This window comes from Notothenia coriiceps, unplaced genomic scaffold (genome assembly GCF_000735185.1).
Source record: "Notothenia coriiceps isolate Sejong01 unplaced genomic scaffold, NC01 NC01_scaffold00003191, whole genome shotgun sequence".
NCBI classification, from domain to species: Eukaryota; Metazoa; Chordata; class Actinopteri; order Perciformes; family Nototheniidae; genus Notothenia; species Notothenia coriiceps.
In genome coordinates this window covers 89,115-113,031 of record NW_011335892.1, presented here as the reverse complement: position 1 = coordinate 113,031, position 23,917 = coordinate 89,115, and the positions used below count along the sequence as shown (strand labels likewise).

General features: G+C 41.6%; 2 protein-coding genes across 2 annotated transcripts in view; one reads left to right on the top strand and one right to left on the bottom strand.

Moving 5' to 3' along the window:
• Window positions 1-3,748: 3,748 nt before the first annotated feature.
• hibadha (3-hydroxyisobutyrate dehydrogenase a) lies at window positions 3,749-20,220 on the bottom strand. The gene is made up of 6 exons (XM_010766197.1): window positions 20,094-20,220; window positions 18,237-18,397; window positions 17,854-17,963; window positions 17,509-17,684; window positions 5,950-6,137; window positions 3,749-5,264 (listed from the first exon to the last, which is right to left on the bottom strand). Exons 1-6 carry the CDS (start codon window positions 20,161-20,163, stop codon window positions 5,106-5,108), a joined length of 864 nt encoding a protein of 287 aa, XP_010764499.1. The 5' UTR covers window positions 20,164-20,220; the 3' UTR covers window positions 3,749-5,105.
• A 470-nt stretch (window positions 20,221-20,690) lies between these two features.
• Window positions 20,691-23,917, top strand: part of tax1bp1a (Tax1 (human T-cell leukemia virus type I) binding protein 1a) — a 24,505-nt gene continuing 21,278 nt past the window's right edge. Inside the window, exons 1-2 of the mRNA XM_010766196.1 lie at window positions 20,691-20,789; window positions 22,604-22,818. Coding sequence (XP_010764498.1) covers window positions 22,630-22,818 — 189 coding nt within the window. The 5' untranslated portion in view covers window positions 20,691-20,789; window positions 22,604-22,629. The remainder of the gene's footprint in view (window positions 20,790-22,603; window positions 22,819-23,917) is intronic.

The window sequence follows — 23,917 nt, the reverse complement described above, 5'->3', positions numbered from 1 at the left end:
AGCAGTAGTCTGACCGGTTTATTTTGTGATGTTTGAAGTTTTATTTTTAGCGCCTTGGAGGTGCTATGGTACCATGACGTGCAAGCATAGTCATAGTACCCTTGAATGAGTGCTCCTGCCAGAGTTTTCAGGGTGTTTTTGTTTACCAGAGAGGAGATCCGGTATAGGAATCTAGTTCTTTGATTGACTTTTGCACTGCAACTGAGAAGTCGTCGGATTTGCTGAGATTATGTTTCGAACCGAAGAGAATGGACTCTGTTTTACCCACGTGTAATGATAATTTATTATCGGCGAGCCAGGTGCAGATTCTGCCGAGCTCGGAGCTGATGGTTTTTTCAACCTGCAATCTGCTCCTGCCAGAGACCAGCAGGGCTGAGTCGTCCGCGAACAGGAACAAGTTGCAGTCACATGCTGATGACATGTCATTTGCATAAATTAGGAACAGTAACGGACCTAATATGCTTCCTTGTGGGACACCACAGCTCACTGGGAGGGGGGGGGACAGAGTACCGTTTACCTCCACCATCTGTTCTCTCCCCTCCAGGTAGGATTGCATCCAGCTCATCGATGGTTTATCAAAACCAATTGCTTTTAGCTTGTCAATCAGAATGGGGTGATTGACAGTGTCGAAAGCCTTTTGCAGGTCCAGCATCACCATGCCGCAGTATTTGCCCTCGTCCACCTCTTGTTTGATGTGGTCGTTCAAATAAAGAAGGCATGTGTCAGTGGAGTGGGATGTTCTAAAGCCAGATTGAAATTCGTAGGTACTTTTCGACCTGTTCATATACTATTTTTTCCATGACTTTCGAGATGGAGGTAAGTATAGAAACAGGGCGGTAGTTGCCTGGGTCCAATTTGCTGCCCTTTTTGTGCAGGGGGGTTACTCTTGCAATTTTGAAGTCTTTGGGTACTTTTCCCTGTTTTATGGAGAGGTTAATTATGTGAGCTATGACTGGTGAGATGGCGGTTGCTGTGTCTCTGAGGAATTTAGAGGGGATATTGTCGTGGCCAGTGGCCTTGTTAGGTTGGAGGGCGCTCACTTTAATGAGTACCTCTGCTGATGTTACCCTTGCTAGACTGAAATCATCTTTGCATACCCCTAGGTTTTTGTAGTAGGTCATGATGTGATCTACTCCAAAAAGCCCTGAGTGGGAGGGTAATTTATTTACAAGAGTTGTGGCTATGTTTGTGAAAAAAATGTTCAAGTACTTGGCCACGTCCAGTTTGTCTGTGATGAGCCTGTTATCTGTCTTTATGTTTAAGTTCGAAAAATCTCGTTTTGAGTTTTTTACTGCAGCCAAGCTGGTTATTGAGTAATTTCCAAAGTTCACGTTTTTTTTTTTGTTTTCCTCAGTTTTGACATTGATGAAATTCTTTTTGGCAGTTTTGATCATGGAGCTTACGTCATTTCTTAGTCTGTTTCTTTCCATTTTTAGTTCAGTCACGTGGGCCATGAGTTCACTGCTCATGCTTTTGGAAATCATTGACTGACTTTTATGAAACTCAGAGCATTTTTTGTCTCTGGTTTTCATGGCGGTCAGTATGCCGGAGTGCATCCACGGCTCAGCGCGATTTTTTACCCTGGTTGTTCTTAGGGGGGCCAAATCATTGAGTATTGCAGAGAATTTATTTTTGAAACCAAGCCAAGTTTCTTCAACTTGCGTACCACTGAGCTCATCTGACCAGTCCAGGCTCTCCAGTTCTAGGTTAAAGGCCTCGCTAGAGTAGTTTTTGAGGTCTCTAGATATGAATGTTTTGTGACAGCCGGCCCTTTGTTTTAGCCTTTTGCGGGTACAGAATATCATATAATGATCACTTAAACCGCATGCTATAACCCCTTTACCGGAGATCTTGGACTTGTCAGAGGTCAGAATGAGATCAATGGTAGTCTGTGTTGTTTCACATACCCGGGTGGGTTGGGTGATTAGCTGGCTGAAGCCGTGCATATCACAAATCCTACTGAAGGACTTGAAGACGGACGTGTCTTTACGTTGCATATCCGTGTTCAAGTCTCCAATGATACCAACCAATGAATGCACTGACTTGCTTGTAGAACCACGCTACACAAAACAGATAGCAACACCTATAAAAACTATTTAAAAAAAGGGGCTACTGTATCGACATTTTAAAATTACATAAAGAAAAGGCCGATTCTGTGAGCTGCAGCTGACCACGCCCCCCTGCAGGAGAGGGGAGCGTGCTCTGAGATCAGATGCTGGGCTCTCAGAAGAGGGGGAGAAAAAGAGATCTCCCTCCTCCGTGTTTTATTCTTATAGAAGTAAGAAGAGAAGCAACGGGGCAGAAACCCTCCTTTTTACGCAGCGGTCCAGACATAGACATCAAACGGCGACACATATTCTGTTGATATTTACTTTGGCATTAGGGCCAGTAGCGTGGCGTGGGGAAAAAATGAGGGGAAGCCAATAATACGTCCTTTCTTTTGGGTCGGGGGTGTGGTGGGCAATGTAATAACGTAACCAGATGAGTGATTACAGCACCCGGTATCATTTTACACACATGTGTATCATACCGATGCAGGACTTACACACGCCTGTTATCTAACCGACAGGTCCGCACGCACTCTCCGGCCGAAACTCTAATAAGCATTCATTCCCAAACTAAATCAGACCTTTAACGTTTTACGTCCGATTCGCTCCTTTGTTCCTCGCTGTACACAGCTACAGTTTGGGCATTGGCCTGTCATCAGATTGTATTTGTTGTTGCTGCTGTAGCGGAAGTTTAGTACAATTATTTTTTTATTAAATACTCCAAATCTCCACCCTCCATAATTGCACTTCCTTCAGTTGCTTGCTACTTTCTAACGGCGGTGAGAGTAGTGCAGTGACGCTATCTATCTTCTATCGATTAGATTTATGATTCAAAAATTATAAAAAGTAGAGTAGACATGTGGATATTATCCGACTGAACAAAACGTGCATTTATATAACAGGTTCGTTTTCCACTGATCTTATTTCGAGGTATTTTCCAAAACCTTGTGGAGAAATCCCATTACTTTTTTGTCGAGGGAAACCGAGCGCTGCTTACTTCCGGGTTTCAGGACGCGTGCACTTGCAACCACTCAGTTGATGCGATTTGATTGGGATTGTGAGGCAGGGAAGCCAGCCGCCTCTGGCTTCCCTTGGCCATGGCCCTGACCAATCACAGGTTGGCAGCGGTTGGCAGGGGCATGACGTGAGCCTTGTCTGATTGGTCAATCCCTCCATTTTGTTTTCACCAAGGGAAGCCAATTTCGGCTCGCCTCCTTTCGCAACAGAGAATGCAATCTACTGTTTCACCATAACATCTAGGGGGAGCTGTTTCACTCTTTGTAAAATACTCAATGAGAATGGGCGAGAGACGGGCCGGCAGCAACACACAACATAGAATTTCCGAAACTAAACAAAGTGTTTTTTTTAATTAAAATTATAACTACAATCCGAAAAAACAGGGGAAGCCTGGCTTCCCTTGGCCTCCGGGAGAAAACGCCACTGCTTCCAAGGGGTACCCTGTACGTAATAGTGTGACGGGGAGGGGCCCTGACCGTCCGTCAATATGTGACGGGTTGGGAGTGAGAACGTGTTGATTCTAACTATTTGGATGTTTATGTTCTCATTCATTTAAAAGTAAAATGGCCACAGAGTCACTCTCAAAGGTTATTCTTTGTTCACCTATGTCAATAACTTGACAGATAGCACTACTTCTTCAGCAACATGCAGCACTAATCTTACAAAACCAGACAAACAGCCAATACACAGAACATCTTTTATTTTAGGTTACAGCGTGACTGAGGATCTGTTTAACAGAGCAAAGACAAACTGTAGACACTATTAATGAATTTTACTACAAAAGTGAGTCCGTTTAGATTCCTCTTCAATACTACGCAACAATAAGAAATATACATTATGTACATTTGTTTAGAGCAGGGAGGAAATGTTCCTCGCTTACACTTTACATGGATGTCGTACAAGTTGAGAGAAAGAGAGGAGAGATATTCAAAGTCAAACCTGGCGAGAGAAAGTGCTTGACAATGAGAACAACATTTTGTAGTGAAGAGTAGATAGTTCAAACAGTGTTGGTCACAAAATAATACTTGAGTGGCTCGATAATCAGATGTAGACGGTTGAGGTAAGTTTGAAAGATTCTGTAACTGTATCAAAATGGCCCGGCACATCGCACTGCGATGCACACAGTGCAAAAATAACCAGGTATATATCACAGTATTTAAAGTTGTAATGCAGAAGTTGAGTGGTCTATCCAGTGAGGGCTGATGCAAATGTTGTTACAAAATGAAACGTGAAAAATAAACTGGATGACTGAAAAATGAAATCAACAAATAAAAGTTTAAGCTGGCAGGATGACTCACGTGACGAGGAGGTGATTGAATGACATCCACCTCCCTGCCATAAACAGACAAATGTAACAAAACAAGTGAACTTTGAGCACATGGTGTGGCTAGCTTTGGTTACCTTACATATTGAGAATATGGGATTTTCTCTTCTCCCAATAGAAATTGGGTACCTTTAACTCTGCACTCTCTTGCACTGTCTCTTCAATGAAAAGTCCATCACTATGTGAATTCCTTACTGTAGCTTTCTTTTCTTTTCTGTCCTCTTTTATTTAGCAATGACAGGCCAGAGGTCATTTGGGTAACAGGCAATAAGCAGCACAAACCCAACAAAAGAACACCTTAACTTTGAACAATCATGCAGTTATTAATTATCAATCATCTTGAAAATCCACATATTATTTGAATGCTATATATAAGCCTTCAGTGCCTCATCCTACTTCTCATTTTCCACTCTCCGCCCTGACTGGGAAGATAGTTGCTTTTTCTCTAGATACTGATCTAAGGTCAGTTTTAGCATTTCCCCCATGCAGGGGGAGAGTCGTGAATTGAAAATATGATTCAGCTAATGCTATGAGCGGACATGGGCCGACATACAGTATGTTAATTGGAGCGCAGATCTGCGCCGGAGGGCAAGGCCTTCGTCTCTCCTGAGCATAGTGGGATAAGGGGCACTGGGTTGTGTGGTTGTAGTGTGTGTATGTGTGTGTATGTGTGTTTATGTATGGTCACATCACAGTTAACTGTGATCCCCCTCCATTCACTGTCCTTCCTCCTCGCGTAGGAATTGGAAGACGGATGAGAAGTCCTTGTTAGCGTAGCCGCGGGCGCACATGACTCTGAAGATCTGGTGGGCGAGGGAACCCAGAGGGATGGGTGTCTTAGTGTTGGTGGCAGTGTTTTGAGCCAAACCAAGATCCTAGATAGACGGAGAAAGAGAGGCAGGGTTTTTACACTAACATAGTAGAATCTATTTCTGTATATCTAGGCTGATCAAATAAATATTCTTATTTTATCAGAAGTTTGGTGAGCTAATTTAACTTCCCAGGCTTATGTATGCAGAGCACACATTGCAAGTGTATTAAACGACCCCCAGATGCACTAAATAATACACAGGCACAGACTGACCCATACAGAAGAGCTAATGCAGTGACAGTAAAATGAAGTGGCGCACAATAAGTCACAGATGGGATGGTGAGGAGGAGAGTGGGAGTATCACACACAGACAAAAGAGCAGTTAAAAGTGACACAAAATAAATGACAGGGTTGAGATTGAGAGAAAGAGATTGACAAAAAACAGACAAAAAGAAAAGAAAAAGGGCAAATTAGCAGTTGCTAAAATAATTAGTCGATCAGGACTACATTAGATTCTAACAACTTTGATAAATTATTAACCATTAAGGTTATTATCCTGGGAAAAAAATCCAGCTTCAACAAAATATGAAGATTTGGGACTTCGTTTTATTTTAATATAATTTGTGTTTTTGTTTTTGAAATGTTTGATCTACCTAACAAGCCTTTTATTGTAAAAAAAATAATGAAGAAAATAAGCTTAATCAAGACTTAATTTAAAAGAAAGTGACTTAAAGACAGGGGACAGGTACCTTGGCCATTAGTGTGGTTCCAAAGCCCCCCTGGTAGTTGTTGGCAGAGGGGACTCCCTCCATGACGCCAGGGGCTGGATTGTACGTATCACTGGACCAGCAACGACCTGAAGACATGTTGAGGATCTTTGCCAGCAGCTTGGGGTCCAAACCCAGTCTGGGAAAGGAGGAGAAGGGGTCAGTTGGTTCTTAATGCATGGTAACATCAACATTTATGTGTGATTATTGGCGTACAATATTCAAATTATGTTCATAACGCTGTTGCAAAATGCTCTGATTGAGCCCTGAATCTTTCTTTTACTTGCTATGCTGGTTTTAGTGCATATCAGAACAAAATGGTATTAACACTGTCAGACTTCCTTTACACAAACTGCATCCTCGATTAAAGGCTCAACCCTCTGGATTGTGCTACCTATAGCTCGACCAAATTGAGCATTTTTAGTATTTTAGAGTTTTCTTCAGGTTTCAAGGTGTGGTTAAACATTGACCAGAGCTGTTGACACCAACTAGTCATTATCTGTGTACTGCCATGGAAGGTTGTCCTTGTGTTTGAAGTGTGTCATGTACAGTCATTTAATGATTACCTAAACTACCAATGCCCATCAAGGAACTTGTGTTGGAAATTATCTTTAGCTACAAGTGTGACACGTTGGACACTTCTAGAAGTCACTGTTATTCTGTACTAATGAATGTCCCTAACGAGTATACACAAAAACATACTAATAAACTAGTAAGAAAATGGGACAGACGATTCAGCGATTATTGAATCCATTTTCAAAACCGAGCAAAATAGCAACACGGAAAAAGATGGGTGTGGGGCGGCTGGTGATCGTGGTGACCCCCATTGAACCTTATGCTAGGCTGTGACCATTCCTCAGTGTTAATGGCTGAAGGCTTTGTAATGCTGGCTAATGCAGTATTGATGTTTACCAGCACATCTATCCTTCATCATCTCTCTTTCATGAAAGAAAGAGGAGGAGAAGTGGTTAAGCAGCACAGGGGAGCCATAAACCTCGCTGTCACGTATAGAAGGACACTCTTACTTCTTCTGCCCCATTTTGCAGCAACCCACTTTCATATGCAAGTCTCCAGGCTATGATATGCAAAAAGCAAAAAGACAGACAGAAGCAGGGAGTGAAACAAAGTGCCAACCATTACAGGGAAGAGGGTGTAACTGTAGCGTCTGTGTCGGTCTGTGTAGTGCAAATTTTGTGTATTAACGGTTTAAAGGCCAGTGTAAAGTGGACCACATCAAGCCCTGGCTGCCTCACTTCACTGTTACTTACAGGCCTGTAACTCTTTTCTGCTCTCAATTTGACTATTAAACCATCATAGGTCCTTAAGGCCAGCAGCCTCCCTCCCTTCCTCCCTCACTCATTCTGCCATTACTACCACAGTTTTTATTAGCTGTCTACTAACTAATTAAGAATGGGGATTGCGTTTACACTCCATGTCTCTCCCTCCTCCCTTACCCTTTCGTCTCTTTTGTGTCCTGTGTTTTTTTAACAAACAGTTTTGGAAATGTGGTATGAGTGCTGCCGCATGCGTGCATATGCGTGTGTGTTAGTTAACATGTGTTTTAGCTTGCAATTTGTTAATGTCAGTCTCGCTCATGATGGCTTTTTTAGTTTCCGTCTGAAGCATCCCTCGCCATCCTGCCTCTCATCTCCTCCGCCTTCTCTCCTCTTCCTCCCCCTCGTCTTCCCCGCTGACACCTCCCTGTCTGAGGACTCTAGGGGACATATGTTTGACATCGCGCACAAACCCCCCCCATCTCTCCACACGCACACACAAGCAGGCAGCCCCTCCCTGCGTTCTGGGTCAGCAGCTGAAAAGGTTACTGGCTGAGCTACAATAAAGCGCGTCCGAGCGCACAGATCGTTTGTTATAGCGACCAGAGACGCTGACGGGGAGCTGTTGTCCTCTGTTAACGATAAATCAATGAAGTTCCCCTCCTGCTCCCATCACACACGCAGACCCGCACAGCCACTTACACACACCGCCGTGGTTATTAGCTGACGCAGTGGTGTTGTTCCTCGCCTGCGGTAATTTGCGTGGAGAAGAGGACATGTCACGCTTTAACAAGATTGACATGGATAAACACACAAAGACACAAACGGTGAAACAAACGTGTTGCTGTGCGATGCCGCTGCACATTAAAGAAATGTGAGAGTGAGAGGGAGAGAGATGAAGAAAAGAGAGGAGGGTGTTGATGTGCTGGCGGGCTCTAGCAGGTGGAGTTCATTTGCAGCCCTGATATTAACGGTCTGTTTCATTGCGATTAGCTTCTCGTCCTCGTTTGATGCCACAGGAGAGGAAGCCAACCCGTGCCCAATTTATTATTACATTACAGAGCTAACGAGCACATATACACACACACAAGCGTTTACTATCCCATTTATAGAGGCAACAAGCGCGTTTATCACCCGACTTTAATCTGCATTGGAACATATGCTCACAATTCATTAAAAGGGGGGAGAGATGTGCATCTGTGTGTCCTGTGGCAAACCTATTTCTGTCTCTCAACACAAAGGGTTTTGTTGTTATGCCCTTAGAGCCGCCTGTTGTCTTCCTCATAAAAGAATAAAAGAGCAAATATGTGTGTCCCTACTTGTGACTGCTTGTCTTTATGCATGAATGAGTGCAGGTACACATGTGCAAGGTGAACCGTAAAAAGCCTCATATCCCTTCCTGGGCCAGTCGCCTCTCTTCTCTTTTTCCTCTCCTTTCATCTTCATGTGCATCATTAAAATCACTGCTGCCCGTCTCTCCGCTACTCTCTGCAGCTTTTCACCCCCCTCTACCACTGACTGGTTGGCTGCGTGCAAGAATTATGGCAGACAGAGGAGAAATGAAGGGATTAAAAGGAAAGAATAAAAATGAGGAGGTACAGAAAACAGGAATGGGGGAAAAAAAGCCAATCGAGAAGGACGGCAAATAATAGGCTGTGTATGCGGGCTGGGGAGTGTGTGTGTGTGTGTGTGTGTGTGCGCTCATAATTGTCATGCGTGGCCATTCCTTGCACTAAAAGAACGTCACGCTCTGTTGGAGACGGCCCGAGCTTCCATCTGAGATCAACAAATTAGCTCCACGATCAGAACTGTGCATGAATGTGTCAAAGTGTGTGTGTGTGTGTGTGTGTGTGTGTGTGTGTGTGTGTGTGTGTGTGTGTGTGTGTGTGTGTGTGTGTGTGTGTGTGTATAGGTGGGGAGAAACACACACACTCATGCACATATTCGAGAAAGGGCAGCTCTATCAGGCCCAAGTCCAGCATGATAAAATGTTATTGCCATTTTCCTGTAAATTGGCTGTGAGTGTTCGGTCTCCTTTGTGTGTGACTGTGTCGTGTGTGTGTGTGTGTGTGTGTGTGTGTGTACATATACGGCTAAGAGAGCGCCCTCTCTGCATAAGAGGCAGGGCCGCAATGCAGCATGGGAGATTTACGGGTGTGGGCTCTCTCTAAACGAAGACAGTCTTTGTCAAACCCCATAATAAAGCCCCAGAGATTGGTTAGTAAGAAGGGGGGGAAACATGGAAACCCACACACACACCATGCATGTATGCACACACACAATCATAACTGAATAACTGAAGGGTCAGTTTGCATGTAAAAAATAATTCACAATGAAAGTGAAAGGATGCCGTAGTTAGCATTCGTATCCTTTTATTCATTGGCATACAGTATGTTACAATGATGTGCACAGTCTGTCGCAGTTTGCTAGAAAACTGCTGTCTTCAGTGTCTGTGGATCTGTGTGTCAAAGTGTGTGCGTCAAAGTGTGTGTGTGTGTGTGTGTGTGTGTGTGTGTGTGTGTGTGTGTGTGTGTGTGTGTGTGTGTGTGTGTGTGTGTGTGTGTGTGTGTGTGTCTGTGTGTGTGTGTGTGTGTGTGTGAGAGAGAGAGTGAGTGTGTGTGTCTGTATCTGTGTGTGTGTGTGTGTGTGTGTGTGTGTGTGTGTGTGTGTGTGTGTGTGTGTGTGTGTGTGTAATTCTGTGTGGCCCGTGCAAGTTAGCTTTAATTCAAAAGGAGACATACATCTCCTTCATCTGATCTCCTCAATTAACAAGATTCAAGTTAATAAGCAAGCAATCAAGCCCTATTAGTACAGATGCTTGACAGCAGGCTTTGACGACAGTCACCAACCATAAACATGAGAGGGTGAAGCTGGCTGTGTAATGGCAAAGGAAGATCAGAGAAACAGCTTTGGTTTTGTAGTGAGCACTCAATTCATTAGCACTTCTTTCATTACACACAGCACAATCAACCAAAGCAATTCATGACAAGGTTATAACCTTTTAAACTCTTTTTGAAGTGGCGCATGTATGTACAAAGTAAGTGAGAATGTCTCTGGTGTGTGCATGCAGTATCAGTGTGTGGGATCCAGTGTGTGTGTGTGTGCACCAGAGACAGGTGCAGATCCCAGAGCTGGCCCGCCAATAAGACGTCAGTCTGAGCTTCTGAGGCGGTGTCTTGGAGTTACGAGCCGCATGTTAACCAGTAGGCACTTTTTTTTATTGGTGGTGGGTTTAAATGAAGCTACATTTGTGAATATGAGGCTACGCAAACAACACACTCAGTTGCAAACGCACATACACACACAAAAAGAGTTTGTTACTGAATGACGCATTTGACAACGAGCCACAACCCTTTTTTCTCCCCGCAGAGTATACAAAGAAACACTTTAGGCAAAAACAACACCTACAATATAATTTGAGCTCTTCCAAACACCCTATTTCCTAAAATGATAATGTAAATGTTCTTTGAGGACTCCAGCTTAAGTTCACGTCCAAATGTAGTTCGTGTAAACAAACTCTGGTTTTGGCATTATTTTTGTATTGTTTGCCAAATTCTTAACAATATCCACATGTTATGTTTTTGCTTGGCTGACAGCAATCTATAAGTCAGACTGAAAAGAGCTTTCACACTTGAAGCCTAACAGCTTTGAGTCAATGGGAGTTGACTGCTGGCAGTGTAAGCCAGTGGGGGTAGGATGTTTACAGGCCAACAACGCAGCATCATGTGGCCCACCATTATAATTACACCCCAGGGCAGATATTTTTCTCAAACAAATTAAAAACCCAAGCAGACCCTGTAAAAAGCACAACGGATATCAAGTAAATGCGTGAAACTGTACGAGCACAAACCAAAATCGCTAAATAAAAGAAATCAGCACTTTCAACAGTTTGTCTGCCAACTTTGCTAATGTTCGGACGTTGTGTTGAAAACAGACTCTTTATCGGCTCCAGTTAACGAGCGCAGAGCCATGAGAACTGACTGCTGCACGGAAACGCTCCATGAGAACCACAAGTGGAGAAAATGTGTTTTTTTGTTGTTGAAAATAAAGGAAGAGATAATTCAAGCGTCAACATAGTTTCTTGTAAACTAATGTTAATACAGCCCTAAGGTTTTAGTTTGTAATGCCTGTCCATTGACCACTAGGCCAGCCCTTATCATCATTATCATCATCATCATCATGAGTAACTGCTCCAGTCCGTGGGGGAGAGGCTGGTCAATGGGAGGTGACACAGGATAAAGGGAGCAGGAAAGGTCCACGATCAATCCCTTCTCCGGCCCAATGAGACTCATCTACGACGGAGCAAGTTAATAATGATCCCCAATTAGGTTGGTCTCAGGCAAGGAAACAGTTATACACAAACACATTTACAATCCAACGGTTGAAGTGCAAAATAGAGCTGCACTCAAAGATCTTTTAATTTTTTTATTAAATCTGCACCCTATTTTCTAAACTAAGTATTTAATTGTTGGTCCATAAAATGTCAGAAGTAGTGAAAGTATCCATCCCTGTTTCTCAATGTCCATGGTTATGTCTTTAAATGTCTTGTTTTGTCAATCGAAAACCTAAAGATATTCTATTTCAAATGATAATACAAAAATAAGCAGGAATTGTCCATATTTGAGAAGCTGAAAACAGCATTTTCTGGTATTTTTGCATTAAAAAGTGACTTCATTATGAAATTAGTTAGGGTAAGATTATTTGTAGACTTTTGTTCTTTCATTGCAACTTCTTTCTCCCTATAACTACTCAATCAACAAGTAAAATCATGGTATACCTTTTTAAGGAAAGTACAATACCACACCATTAAAATACTCCATTAGAGAAAAAGGTTGGACTTAATACTGAAACGATATTTAGTTTAGTATTAATTTAAATTGAAAAAACAAGGGAATCTCTATACAAGATGCTGAAAACAGCAATTCCTGCCATTTTCTACATGTGGACTTACTTAATTAAAACAGTTATTGGATTATAATTGTTTGTATTATAGCCGATTATTTATCTGTCAATAGACTAATCTGTTAGCAGACCAATTATTACGGCTCTAGTGCAGAAACTGTTTTTGATACAGACAGAATGCTAATTCCCTTTTGGGTGAGTGACATGCAGTGTGACGTTTGAGCTACATTTGACAGATTTTTTTGTTTTGCTCATACACCAGCTTACGATGTGCCTGCACACACAGCAGATGACATACGGGCAGAGATGTGAGAGCCAGTCCCCAGCTGCTGTGGGTCTCCCCCCATCTGGAGCATGGGCTAGAGTCCCCCCCCTCACCACCCCTCCATCATCGACATCCCTGGTCACTTTACCGCCCTACACCCTTTCTCCCACTGCCCCCCCTCTTTCCCCCTATGTCACCAGAACCCGTCAGTGAGAGGCTTGTTATGCTAATCTAGTCTTTGGACCACTGACGCTCTGTAGTACTGGTCAGCCATCAACTTGACAGACTGCGACGGCAACACCCCCTACCCGTCCAACATGATTCCTTAACTCAGTGTCAGAAAATACCACTAACCTTCACTAAACTGCCTTCAGAGCCCTTACGCTGCTTCCTCTCACCAAGCATACCAGTGGCAAACATTTAGTTAGACTGGTCTGAACTGGCTACTGAGTCTTTCAGTAACTACTTTCAACCATTTAATCTAAGAGTCTGAGTTCTCAGTGTAACATTAATGCACCATATAGAGCCAAGAAAAAAGCCCATAATGGAAAATAAATTATCCAAAGCATGTGCACTCATTTATCAACTCATTTTTAGAAAATGGTAGCATGTTATACTGTGATTTAAATGTGTAACCCAATCAAAACAAATCATATTGTTTTGGGACCAAAATTATTCTGTGAAAAAACTTTAAAGATATATAAAAAGTATATTCTTGGTAAGAACATTAATATCTAACATGGTTTTTCCCAAAAGTCCAACTATGTAAAACTCTTTAAGGAGTCAGATTTACACATCACACATAGTGGACTGAGATGGGCTGCCTTACTAGTGATGAAAAGTGTGCTCATACCTCCTACGTTCACATATAAAATAAGCACAGAGAAACTTACTCGTATATCAGATGAATAGGAAAACTGGTTTCCTGTTTCAAACTCTTCACATACATTACTCTGCACAGTGAGGCTCAGAAATACAAGGGAAGTAACAGTGACAAAAAGAACATTTAGAGGTTGACTTCAAGTACCAAAGTTCATGCTTTAACGAATAAATATTAGTTGAGACAGTGTAATGTCAATAAAAGCTCCAGAAAAAAATTAGTGTTTTGTTAAAATCTTATGTCCAAGGGCAAGAATAAACCTTTTAAAAATACAATGATGACTATATGTATTTCAAGTGTGACTACATGTTAAGGTTTACTCATAGTAAAAGATCATCTTTGTGGGAGAAGCCCCAGGTCCTGTTTGCCTGGAGGGAGAAATGGAGTCTGTATCAGTCGGCATGCAGTGGATCGGCAGTGTTGTGTGACGAACAAACTGGTGCCAGCGTTGGTTTGAACAAGCTCCTACAGGCTGGAGGATGACGTTCAAACTGTCGGCAAATGACACACTGCAACACTCAGGCTTCAGTTGATGTGGTATGGTTATGATTAGAGCGGTGTTGAGACTCAGCCTAAAGAGGTAGTTAGCTAAGGATTATAAGAGCTCGCAAAAAAGCAACATATCCCGAGTGCCGATGGTCCCACAACAGCTCCTTCTTGCTTTCAATTGCCCCGATAGCAGGCTTTCCCAGCGCTGGGAACAACACAATGAAAAGGTTTTTAGGGCCTTTTAAAAGCCATCGTCCGTTAGCAATGTGGCAGCCCACCATGGGCACACAGACACAAACACAGGCATTCTGGGTAATTACTGCTAACGACCCCGCCACTTTTTAGCCAGACCTCCTATTTTTGCCATCGCCGTGCCAACACCCTGAGCCTGTGACATCAGAGTTTGTTTTGTTGTGGGTCAACTTTGCATGCGGACGCTTTTAAGGAGACCAGAGAGTGGTAGAAGTGTGTGTGCAAGCAAATGCCTGACGAGCCAGTGTCTAAGTTAATATAACTGTGTCTATGCAGGAAAGTGTTTGCTCAGAGATTAAAACTATATGTGTGTGTGTGTGTGTGTGTGTGTGTGTGTGTGTGTGTGTGTGTGTGTGTGTGTGTGTGTGTGTGTGTGTGTGTGTGTGTGTGTGTGTGTGTGTGTACCAGGACACAGCTGGGTCTTGCAGAGCAAAAGCCAAGATGCTGGTCAGTGTGCAAGCAGGCAAGATACCCACGAGAAGAAAGTTGCAGTTCTTTTGATAGATCTTTTTAAAAAGGGTTGCGACTCCACTATTCAGATCCCACGGTTGGCATGCCAAACCTCTAGTGACGCACACAATGCACATACACACAAACATTTCTGTGTAAAACACAGTACCTCACACACCACACATACACGACAGGATTAATTTTATCTAGAAGTAAAACCTAAATTAAAAACAAATGCAGAAACCACAAAAAGAGCAGACTGTGTCTGCAAGAGTTTACAGGGGATCAGCAAGTCTGTGCCGAGTGTATCGTTACACCAAGTGGACTAAATACATTTTGATTAGAAAATGTCTATATTTATAAAGTTCATTCAGCAAATATAATAAATGATGTTAAAAGAATAGAATAAATCAATGTGTATCATCATTGTGTGTCTGCTTGAGAATAAGCCAGTTTTTTTTGTATGTATTAAAGACAATTTCTATTTTCATATGTAACATTTGATTTATTTGCGGATATATATATATATGGCATATTATAAGTACTATTGGTCACACTCACAGTGAGAGCTGAGCTGTTGTCAAACATACACACAAACCTCCTGAGGATGACAATGCCCTATTTGGGTAGGGTGCCATCTCCTGGTTGGAACAGAGCATGTAACCTCATATCCCACCCAGAGAGATGGACAGTGGGCTAGGGATAGGGAGGTGGTCATGTGTTCTTGCCACATGCTGAAACCATCTTTCATGAAATGTATGTCTCCTTATGTTTAGCCTGGGACATCAAGATCACACACAAACTACCATTCACGAGTCGGGCTGAAAGTCTAAGTGTGTGCATTTGAAAGACATCAGAAACATTTATCTTTCTAAGAAATGTCAGAAACTATTACAAATGCTCATCACATTCCTAAAGACGTAGGTGGTGGCATCTTTAAATATACGTTTTTTTGTAAGACAAACAACAATCAAAAACCGGGATACTCCTTACATTTCGGGGTAAGCGAATGTTTTATGCACTTTTGAATATGACGTGAGGATGTCCCAAGGTGACACTGGGTGCCGGGTGCATGTGTGTGGGAAAGAAGAGTGTCTGTACAGCTAGTTGTAGAGGCCAGAGGTAGAAGGTAAATCATTGGTCATCTCAGGCTAGTAAAAGAGGCTTAGTTAAGTGACAGGAAAGGAAGAACCTTCACAGAGGACTGCACACACACAAACTGTGAACTGTCTATAGCATGTAAACAGCGTGTGTGTTAAGGGAGAGTAACAGGCTTAAGGCTCTGATCTCACTGACTGCAGTCGGGTCTGTTCTGCAGACGCCAGCTGGTAAACATGCCAGTGTGGGATAAGTCTGTGTTTGTCAGGGCGAGGGCGGGGAATAGAGTGCGTTTTGTGCATGAATTCAAGATTGTGCAATAAAAGGCAAATCTGTTATGATCAGAGTTAGTCACCAGATGAGCAGGAATGTGAGCATGTAGCATACCTTCACTGTAATCCTGAATTAAAATAAGAAATGTGTGTGTGTGAAAGAGAAAGAGAGACGGACAGTTTTACTGCGATGTGTCTCCTTCATGTCTTATCTCCCTCCTCTCCTTTCCTGCACTCCATGTGAGGGCAGATTCTCTCCTCTTTATGACTCTTTATCTGACATGAAAGGCACTAACATGGGATACCCGCCATTACGGCTCCATCAACATGAAAAGCTCTGACACGGGATTCTCCACAGCGGCTCAGCCCATTAAGGACGACTGGTGATCCTGTGCTCTGTCAAAGAGCCGTCACAGGGAGACAGGACCAACATAATGAGGACTTAAAACCTTAACCTTGCCTTTAAGACCTCTGGTCAAAAGCAGCAATAAAACCTCAAGAGGGCACCTACTGGCTGGCCCGCTCAGTAATTACAACCCATGTCCTAGCACTAACCCAAAAGGTCCTATAGTTTAGATATACAAAAGAGAATAAGACAGTTCAGAAGTAAGGCTGAGGGGTCATGGCTCGAACACTATGATTGGTATTCTCAAGTGAACCAACTAAGAGTCTGATTCTGCTTTTGATAATGCCATCTACACCTAGTCTTAATGGCCTAACTACTGTTTTACAGTTAGTCATAAAGAAAGAAAGAAAACCGGTGATTCCTTGAGACAAAGCTTGCATAAGCAAAAACAGCAAATTACACACAGATCTCAAAATCTAGAATATACAGAGATGGACTTAACAGGTGTAAAAACATTAGAGAGAAAGACAGCAAATCAAAAACATGCACATGTTTAATAATGCAGTTTTTTATATAGGATGACTGCTTGTGTGCAGCATATAGGCACATTTATTTAAACACTAATTTTACCAAAACAGCTAATTCCATTCTCCAATTTAACACTTTAATATATTTATTTTAATAACGTTTATTTAATAATATGTGAGTTTCTTTTCCAAATATTTAACAATTACTTTTTTTAAATCAACATGAGACACTCTTCACGTTGAAATGAACGAGATTCATCGCCCAGCACATTTAAATATGTCACATTTGAAGCTGGTTTGACTGTTGCCCCTATTTGTTCTTTCTTCCATAACAGTGGGGAAGAACACCGTGAGCAAATGCCAGGGGTTGAGTAACCATCCAGTAAATGATAACTGGTGTGTTAACTGTAGGCTCACAAGTTAAGATTTGACCAGTTGCTGACAACCACTGCAGCATTTAAAAGGCCATTTTTTAAAATAGGAGTCAGGCAAAATGTCCAGTCCTAATAAAAGGCTCCAGCGCTTCATTACATCACTTGCAGCACTTCACGATTAACAATGCAGGCAAAACAGCATCACTAATCTGTTTTAACCGAATATTAACTGGTACAGCTCTGGTTACAACACCAAAACAACTGTCTCCCATGACGGTATCATGTCATTCATTATGGAGTCTGTTTGTAACCACGTTATCTATTTTCACTTCAGCTGTTTCTCCACTGCTTCATGTGTGAGTAGAAAACAAAGCTCTGCACATGGTGAAACACGAGAGCAGAGAATATGAACGATTCTGTGACAGAGACGGGATAAACATTGAAACAAATGTGGCTGGCACCTTACCTCCTGACACTGGAGCGTCCATGAACACAGCACCCATCTTCTCTGCAGCGACGGCCATCTCTCTCGAGACGGCAGGGTCGATGGTGGAGGAGTCAATCAACAGGGTTCCTTTCTTCACTTTCCTAAAGATGGCAAAACAAAAAGCATCAACACTTCATGTATAGCAAATGTTTGGCCAAGCGCCCCTCTGTTCATACATTTAACATGCTGCAATTGTGATGTTTCTGTCTTATAATTGTTTAAGAGGTACATTAGGGTTGCATGGATGCGTGAATAGTAAATGATGCTTACTTGAGGATGCCATTTGGACCTGTGTAGACTTCAATCACATTTGGACTGGAGGGGAGCATTGTGAGGATGCGGTCGGCTTTTTCTGCCACGTCTGCTGGAGAGTCTACCACCTAAAGATTGGAGTCAAAATTGCACAAAACATTAGATCAACAACACAATATTCATTAACAAATTGGATGTGTTGAAGTTCTTATTTATGAGAAGCTGTTGGCTTCTATGTTGGCATATATTTATTTTGTAGCTCTTCTAAAAAGATCTGCATTAAGTTTCAATAAGTGCTTCGTAAAAGCTTGCAATAATTGTCAAGTTTGTTGGTTTAAATGTCGAATTGTATATGTTATATTCTGTTAAATGTCAATATGTAATATGCTACTGAGTGTTACCTGGGCACCCATGTCCTGCAGCTCCTTGCAAGACTCAGGGAAGACATCAGTGGCAATAACAGGATAACCATTTCTTAGCAGGTTTTTGGCCATGGGGCTGCCCATGTTCCCCAGGCCAACAAACCCAATGGGGGTTTTTGAAGCCATTGATCGCGATGACACTGAGGAGGAAAACAAAGTTGTCATTAGATGTGTGGAAAATATAGAGAAAATTAAGAATCCCAAAGCAACTCAAACACAAGTTATACACAGTAGCTATCTACTAAAGATAGTGCAGTTGATTAGAATATTGGAGTACTTAAAATGATGGTGAGACTACTTTCTACTAGTAGTCTTATGGAAAACTTTGGTTTCTATGGCTAATGTCTCTCAGGAAACATTCCAGTTAAAAGGAACATACAAAACGACAAAATGTATATTTTCAAGATTTAAATTCTCTATTTACAATCAATAACAACAGAGCAAATCTGTCTACTGTAACTTAAGACCAGCTTTCAGCGCAGTCTGGCCAGGCTATTAAACACTTCTGGTTCAGCCAAGGTCCAGCCAGGCTAACAGGTACTAAACAGAGTGGAAACCCTGGCACTGAACCCAGAACACAGCAATAGGATTAGGCCTGGACAGTGAAGCAAAAACAACAATCTCTACTGTAAATGTAACAACCTCCTCATCATCATATACTATACTATACTGTATCACAATGCTATTGCTCTGGAGATAAAACTATTCCTTCAAGTTGACATTAACTGTCCTAACATAAGTGTTATCCTAATGACACACCATCAGCTGGTAACATAATTATCTACGATGTGATCTATGAAATAACAATAACAAAGATTGAGATGACCACATATTTTGCTACTAATGACACTATTTACTATTACATTACATTGCATTTAGCTGACATTTACTATCTTTCTATAACATGTACTGTTATGATGATGTTTTAAGAGAATAATAATAATATGGCTAATGTTGCTGTTCACACAAGTGTGGTAACCCATTTGAAGTGATTGCTGTTATTACTGTACAATGGACTTGAGACTTTCTGTACAGGAATGGGGAAAGACCACGTCTGCTTCATGAAGGTAGTATCAGGGGAAAAGAGAAAGCACTGTTTTTTTTACCATTATTAAGGGAAATTATTTGTGTAGCCAAATAACACCATTGCAATGCAATGACAACATTAAAGAATAAAAAGCAACAGTTCATACTTCATAGCACAACAATTTGAACACCAGAGTTAAATGCAGTGAAGGAAGGAGCAGTGTAACTATAATATCATGGCAATTGTTTTCGAATTACAAGTAGCGTCTCAACAAGGACAATTTATATCCACATTCACTGATTCTGATACAAAAAAAACAGTTGTGTTGTATTGTAGGGGGGGCAGGAGGAGTGGACGGAGTGGGAGTTGTGTTGCAAAGAAAAGCTACCAATTAACCAACACATTGGTGTATTCAGAATAGCAACATCCAGAGCAGACTAACACAATAAGAGCTCAATCCATATCTTACCCATCCATCTTCTAGACTCTAAAGGTGTCTTTAAAAAAGAGATCATGGTCAATTAAAATGAGCTGCTGCTGGCTATTGCTTCACATTTCATTATGCTTATGCATTAAGCACACTGTCCTAACAGACTGCAGACTGAACACAACGCAGCAGGTGACAGACTCAGGACATTGTGTCCACACTGTCTTACTTAACTAGCATGAGCAGTAAGTATTCACACTTTTTTCAGTTGGCTAACGAGCTAGCTAACAGGCTGTAGCAGAGCATGTTCCGATTGCCTTTTACCCTCAACACACGTGGGAAAACGGCACAAGGAAACTGACAACATAAGCGAATACGTTACCGAAAGCAAGGTCGACATGCTTTGTCCACCTTAACAATAGGTTTCGCGACCCTCTAAACATCGCAGCCATGCTTCTTTCCCCTTGACCTCAGCGTACAGTGACAGCTGTCAAGGAAGGAAAGCCCAACCGAACTGTTATGATCAGTTGCGGTTTCCACCAATCGCAGCTCTCGATACGTTTCCGCAGCCAATCAGAAGAAGGCAAAGGCGGGACATCCTGTGCTACTGCCTAATGCCCTTTAGCCACTTTTGTAAGTCCAGTATCCACTTAAAAGGAACACAAACGTAAAATCATTAGATTTCATAACAAATTATTTAGCTATGCAGTATATATTTTGTATTGTAATGAATGCTATATAGTTATGACATTGTATATACACAGCAGATGATCTCCATAGCAATTATGGGTTATTATTGTAAGTCAAATTAGCTACAAATGTATGAGGCAAGAGAAGATAATTATTAAACTGATTGAATTAACTTTTGTAACTAATTTAGTTATTTTCTGTAGTAGAGACATCTGCTTTCTCCCCCTCCTCAGCATCATTGGTGGTGCTCAGCATCCCGGAAGTGGAGCATCATTCAGGAAGAGACGCATCATCGTCAGAGCTTTGTCAACAACGGGGACAGTGGCAAAAACATCGGCCTGCCCGACAGAAACTCGCTATTTTTTGCAAGTGGATTTCATATGCAAAGGTTATTTTTTTAACTGCATGCTCAATCAATGCCTGTGATTGTCGCGTCTTGTGCCAGCATGCTAGCAGACCTACGAGGAAAGCTAGCTAGTGACTTGACACGACATGGCCTGTTCACAAGCTAATGTTAGCTGCCTTGCCACCGTAAATAGATTATCCTCTGAGTAACTGAGGTTATTTTATATACATAGCTCTGCGTTAGATGTTTCATGAAGAAATGTTGATCAATGTGGCTCACTGTACAGACATTGTTATGTTAGCTGCTTGGCTGGATTGAGAATGTGTTGTGACTTACTTTCACATGTATCTTGAGTGGAAATGGTTTGTTGTTTAATCTTTAATACAGTACAAGATGCATTGATTTGCATCACTGTTAAGCAGCTTCACATTTACACTTGCTCTTCTTATACTCTGTAATGCTTAGTTTAATTAGTTAAAGCTAACTGCCTTGCTGTAAGGTGATTCGTCACAGGGGTGTGGTGCTGTCTTGTAACATGGGTATAATGTTGCTTTAAGCCTCCTTAACTATGTTAGCTAGGTGATCAATTTGTTGCAAGAAGTTATCTTTACTTAAAGGGTATGTTTGAGTATTGTTTTTTTAGAGGCTAAGAAAAATAGTACAAATGTATTCTGCAGTGTTATGTTGCCTTTTAGTAATATGTAACAGTCTTAAAACACACTTTCATTGCAGTATATGTCCTACTGCAATTTCCTTACACTGTCATTGCCTTGTTAAAGGAAGTGGAGTAGACTCACAATGCCATCATTGTCTTTAAACTAAGAAAGCTCCTCTTGAACCTCAGACAAAACATTCTTCTTCTTCAGAGCTAAGAAGTTTTTTCTAATGTTGCAACAGCCGATTCTTTTCTATATTAATTGATTGAAAGTTTGGTCTATAACATGTCAGAAGATAAGGGAAATGTCTTTCCCAAAGTCAAGGGGATCTCTTTAAAAGTCTTGATATCTAAGTCCAACACATAAAGATATGCACTTTAATGAGATATACAACTGATAAAAGCATGAGATCTCCATAATAGAGAAGCTAAAAACAGCATTGTTTGCCATTTTTGCATGAAAGGTTACTTTGAAACATTAGTTTATAATCAAGTAAGTTTGAATTTTGTTTTCTGTCGATCAACTAATCGATTAATAAACATCGTGACTTCTCAATTGACAAATACAATTCCCTTTTAGGTAAATATACAATACCACAACATAAAATATTAAATTTAGAGAATAGGGTTGCACTCAAAATGGTAAATTTGTACTTTTAATTATCCCACGATTGAGCTCCTCAGCCTTCATGTTATTTACGGACGCTGCATCATTTGCTTTGGTTGCGGCACTGAAGGCAAGTTAGGAAAGAAAGGTTTTCTTTGTGCTGAACATATCATTGACACAGCATTTGTCTTAACCAATTATATGCAGGTTTAGTTCTGCAAGATGGAGACTGTGGCTATTTTATTCAAGTCATTTCAATTATGTTTATACAACTCAAAATCATACAGTCGCCTCCGAGGCTTCGTCATCTGTACAGCACATGATACCCTCTATGATAAGACCCTTGCAGTATACTTTCACTTAATATGAAAAATACCTCTGCTTAGGGTTTGGTATATACCACTATGCCTATGCTTGGTCTTTAATACAAATACATTTTCTGAGAGATCTTGGGAACTCATCACAGAATAAGCCTGTGTTTGACTACATTTTTACCCTTTTCTGTTTTCTGTGTGCAACTGAATGACATTCTTCTTCTTTATTCTGCTGTTTGCGATACTTAACTTCTGTGTCCTGTGCTCTTTTGTCCTACAGACCAATGAAGTGACCGACAGGATACAATGTCATCGTTCCAGGTGGTGGACTCGCCGCCGGGCAGCAGCGTCAGCATCATGGAAACGTCCAACTTTGCCCACGTCATCTTCCAGAACGTGGGGAAGAGTTTCCTGCCCCAGGTGCCCCTGGAGTGTTGCTACACCCTGACCCCTTACATCCCACCCCACCCAAAAGACTGGGTGGGCATCTTCAAGGTACATCACACACACAACAGGGAGGCTTTTACCCTCACCATGCATCAAAGACATTGCCAAACATAACCAATTTAGGAGCAGACTTTTATTAAGCTGAATAATTTCTGTTGCAGAGAGATTATAGAGATTGGAACTGCTCCAAGCCCATTACATAAGTGTTTGTTCGATGGATTATGTGTTGCTTTTTCTTTTAATGGGCCATAGGTTTTGCAGTTGGTAGATTAACACATTTACATCCGCCTTGACACTAATGGTTCACCTCTTCACTACATGCCTAAAACCTCACCACAAGCTTTGGTGTGGTTGCTGCGCCAGGGAAAGAGGAAGAGTGTGCATGGTGGGCTAGTTGCAGTAGGTCTCGCTGGGGGGCAAACATTTGGTGCTCTTTAGGAACCACTCTGATTCTTATTAGACCCTGCTTCACTTGTTCGTCTTTCCATCAGTCCTTCTCTCTGCTTCCTGCTAACCAACCTCACCCTCCGCTCTTTTATCAAGGCCATCAAATCTCACACGTAATTAACAGGAAATGTGAATGAGGAAACTTAATGTCTCGTAAAGTCAAAAGACAAACATTTTATTGTTGTTTAAGAACTGACTTCAAATCTGCCAGCTCAATTAAAAAGGAATAAAGACGCTGTGTTTATATGGAAAAAAGTCAATTGGAAAATTTAATTGTTCTAATCCACGCTAATGAAACCTGTTTGATGGCGTTTCATGTCAGAGAACAAGCAGACCGCGCTTCTTTAACCCTTTTGACTTACATGTCTGTCTTTCTGTGCAGAGATGCTGTATCTGTTCAATTCTGGGGGAAAAAAAGTTTGGCAATGGCTGCAATTTATAATAATCTTCCACGACTGTTAATCTGTCAATAATCTGTATTTTATCGATTAGTTGTTTGGTAGGGGTGTAACGGTACACGTATGTACCAAAGTGTACCGAACGAATATAACGTTGAACGTAAAAAATTGAGAACGTGAACAACTTTTTGGAAGTAATCTCAGGTGCTGCGTTGCAGCATTCAGAGTAATTTGCTCACATTGGGTTCAACGCGTCATAGAGCGAGCAAGTCATTTAATTGGACGAGAGGCATACTATGAGA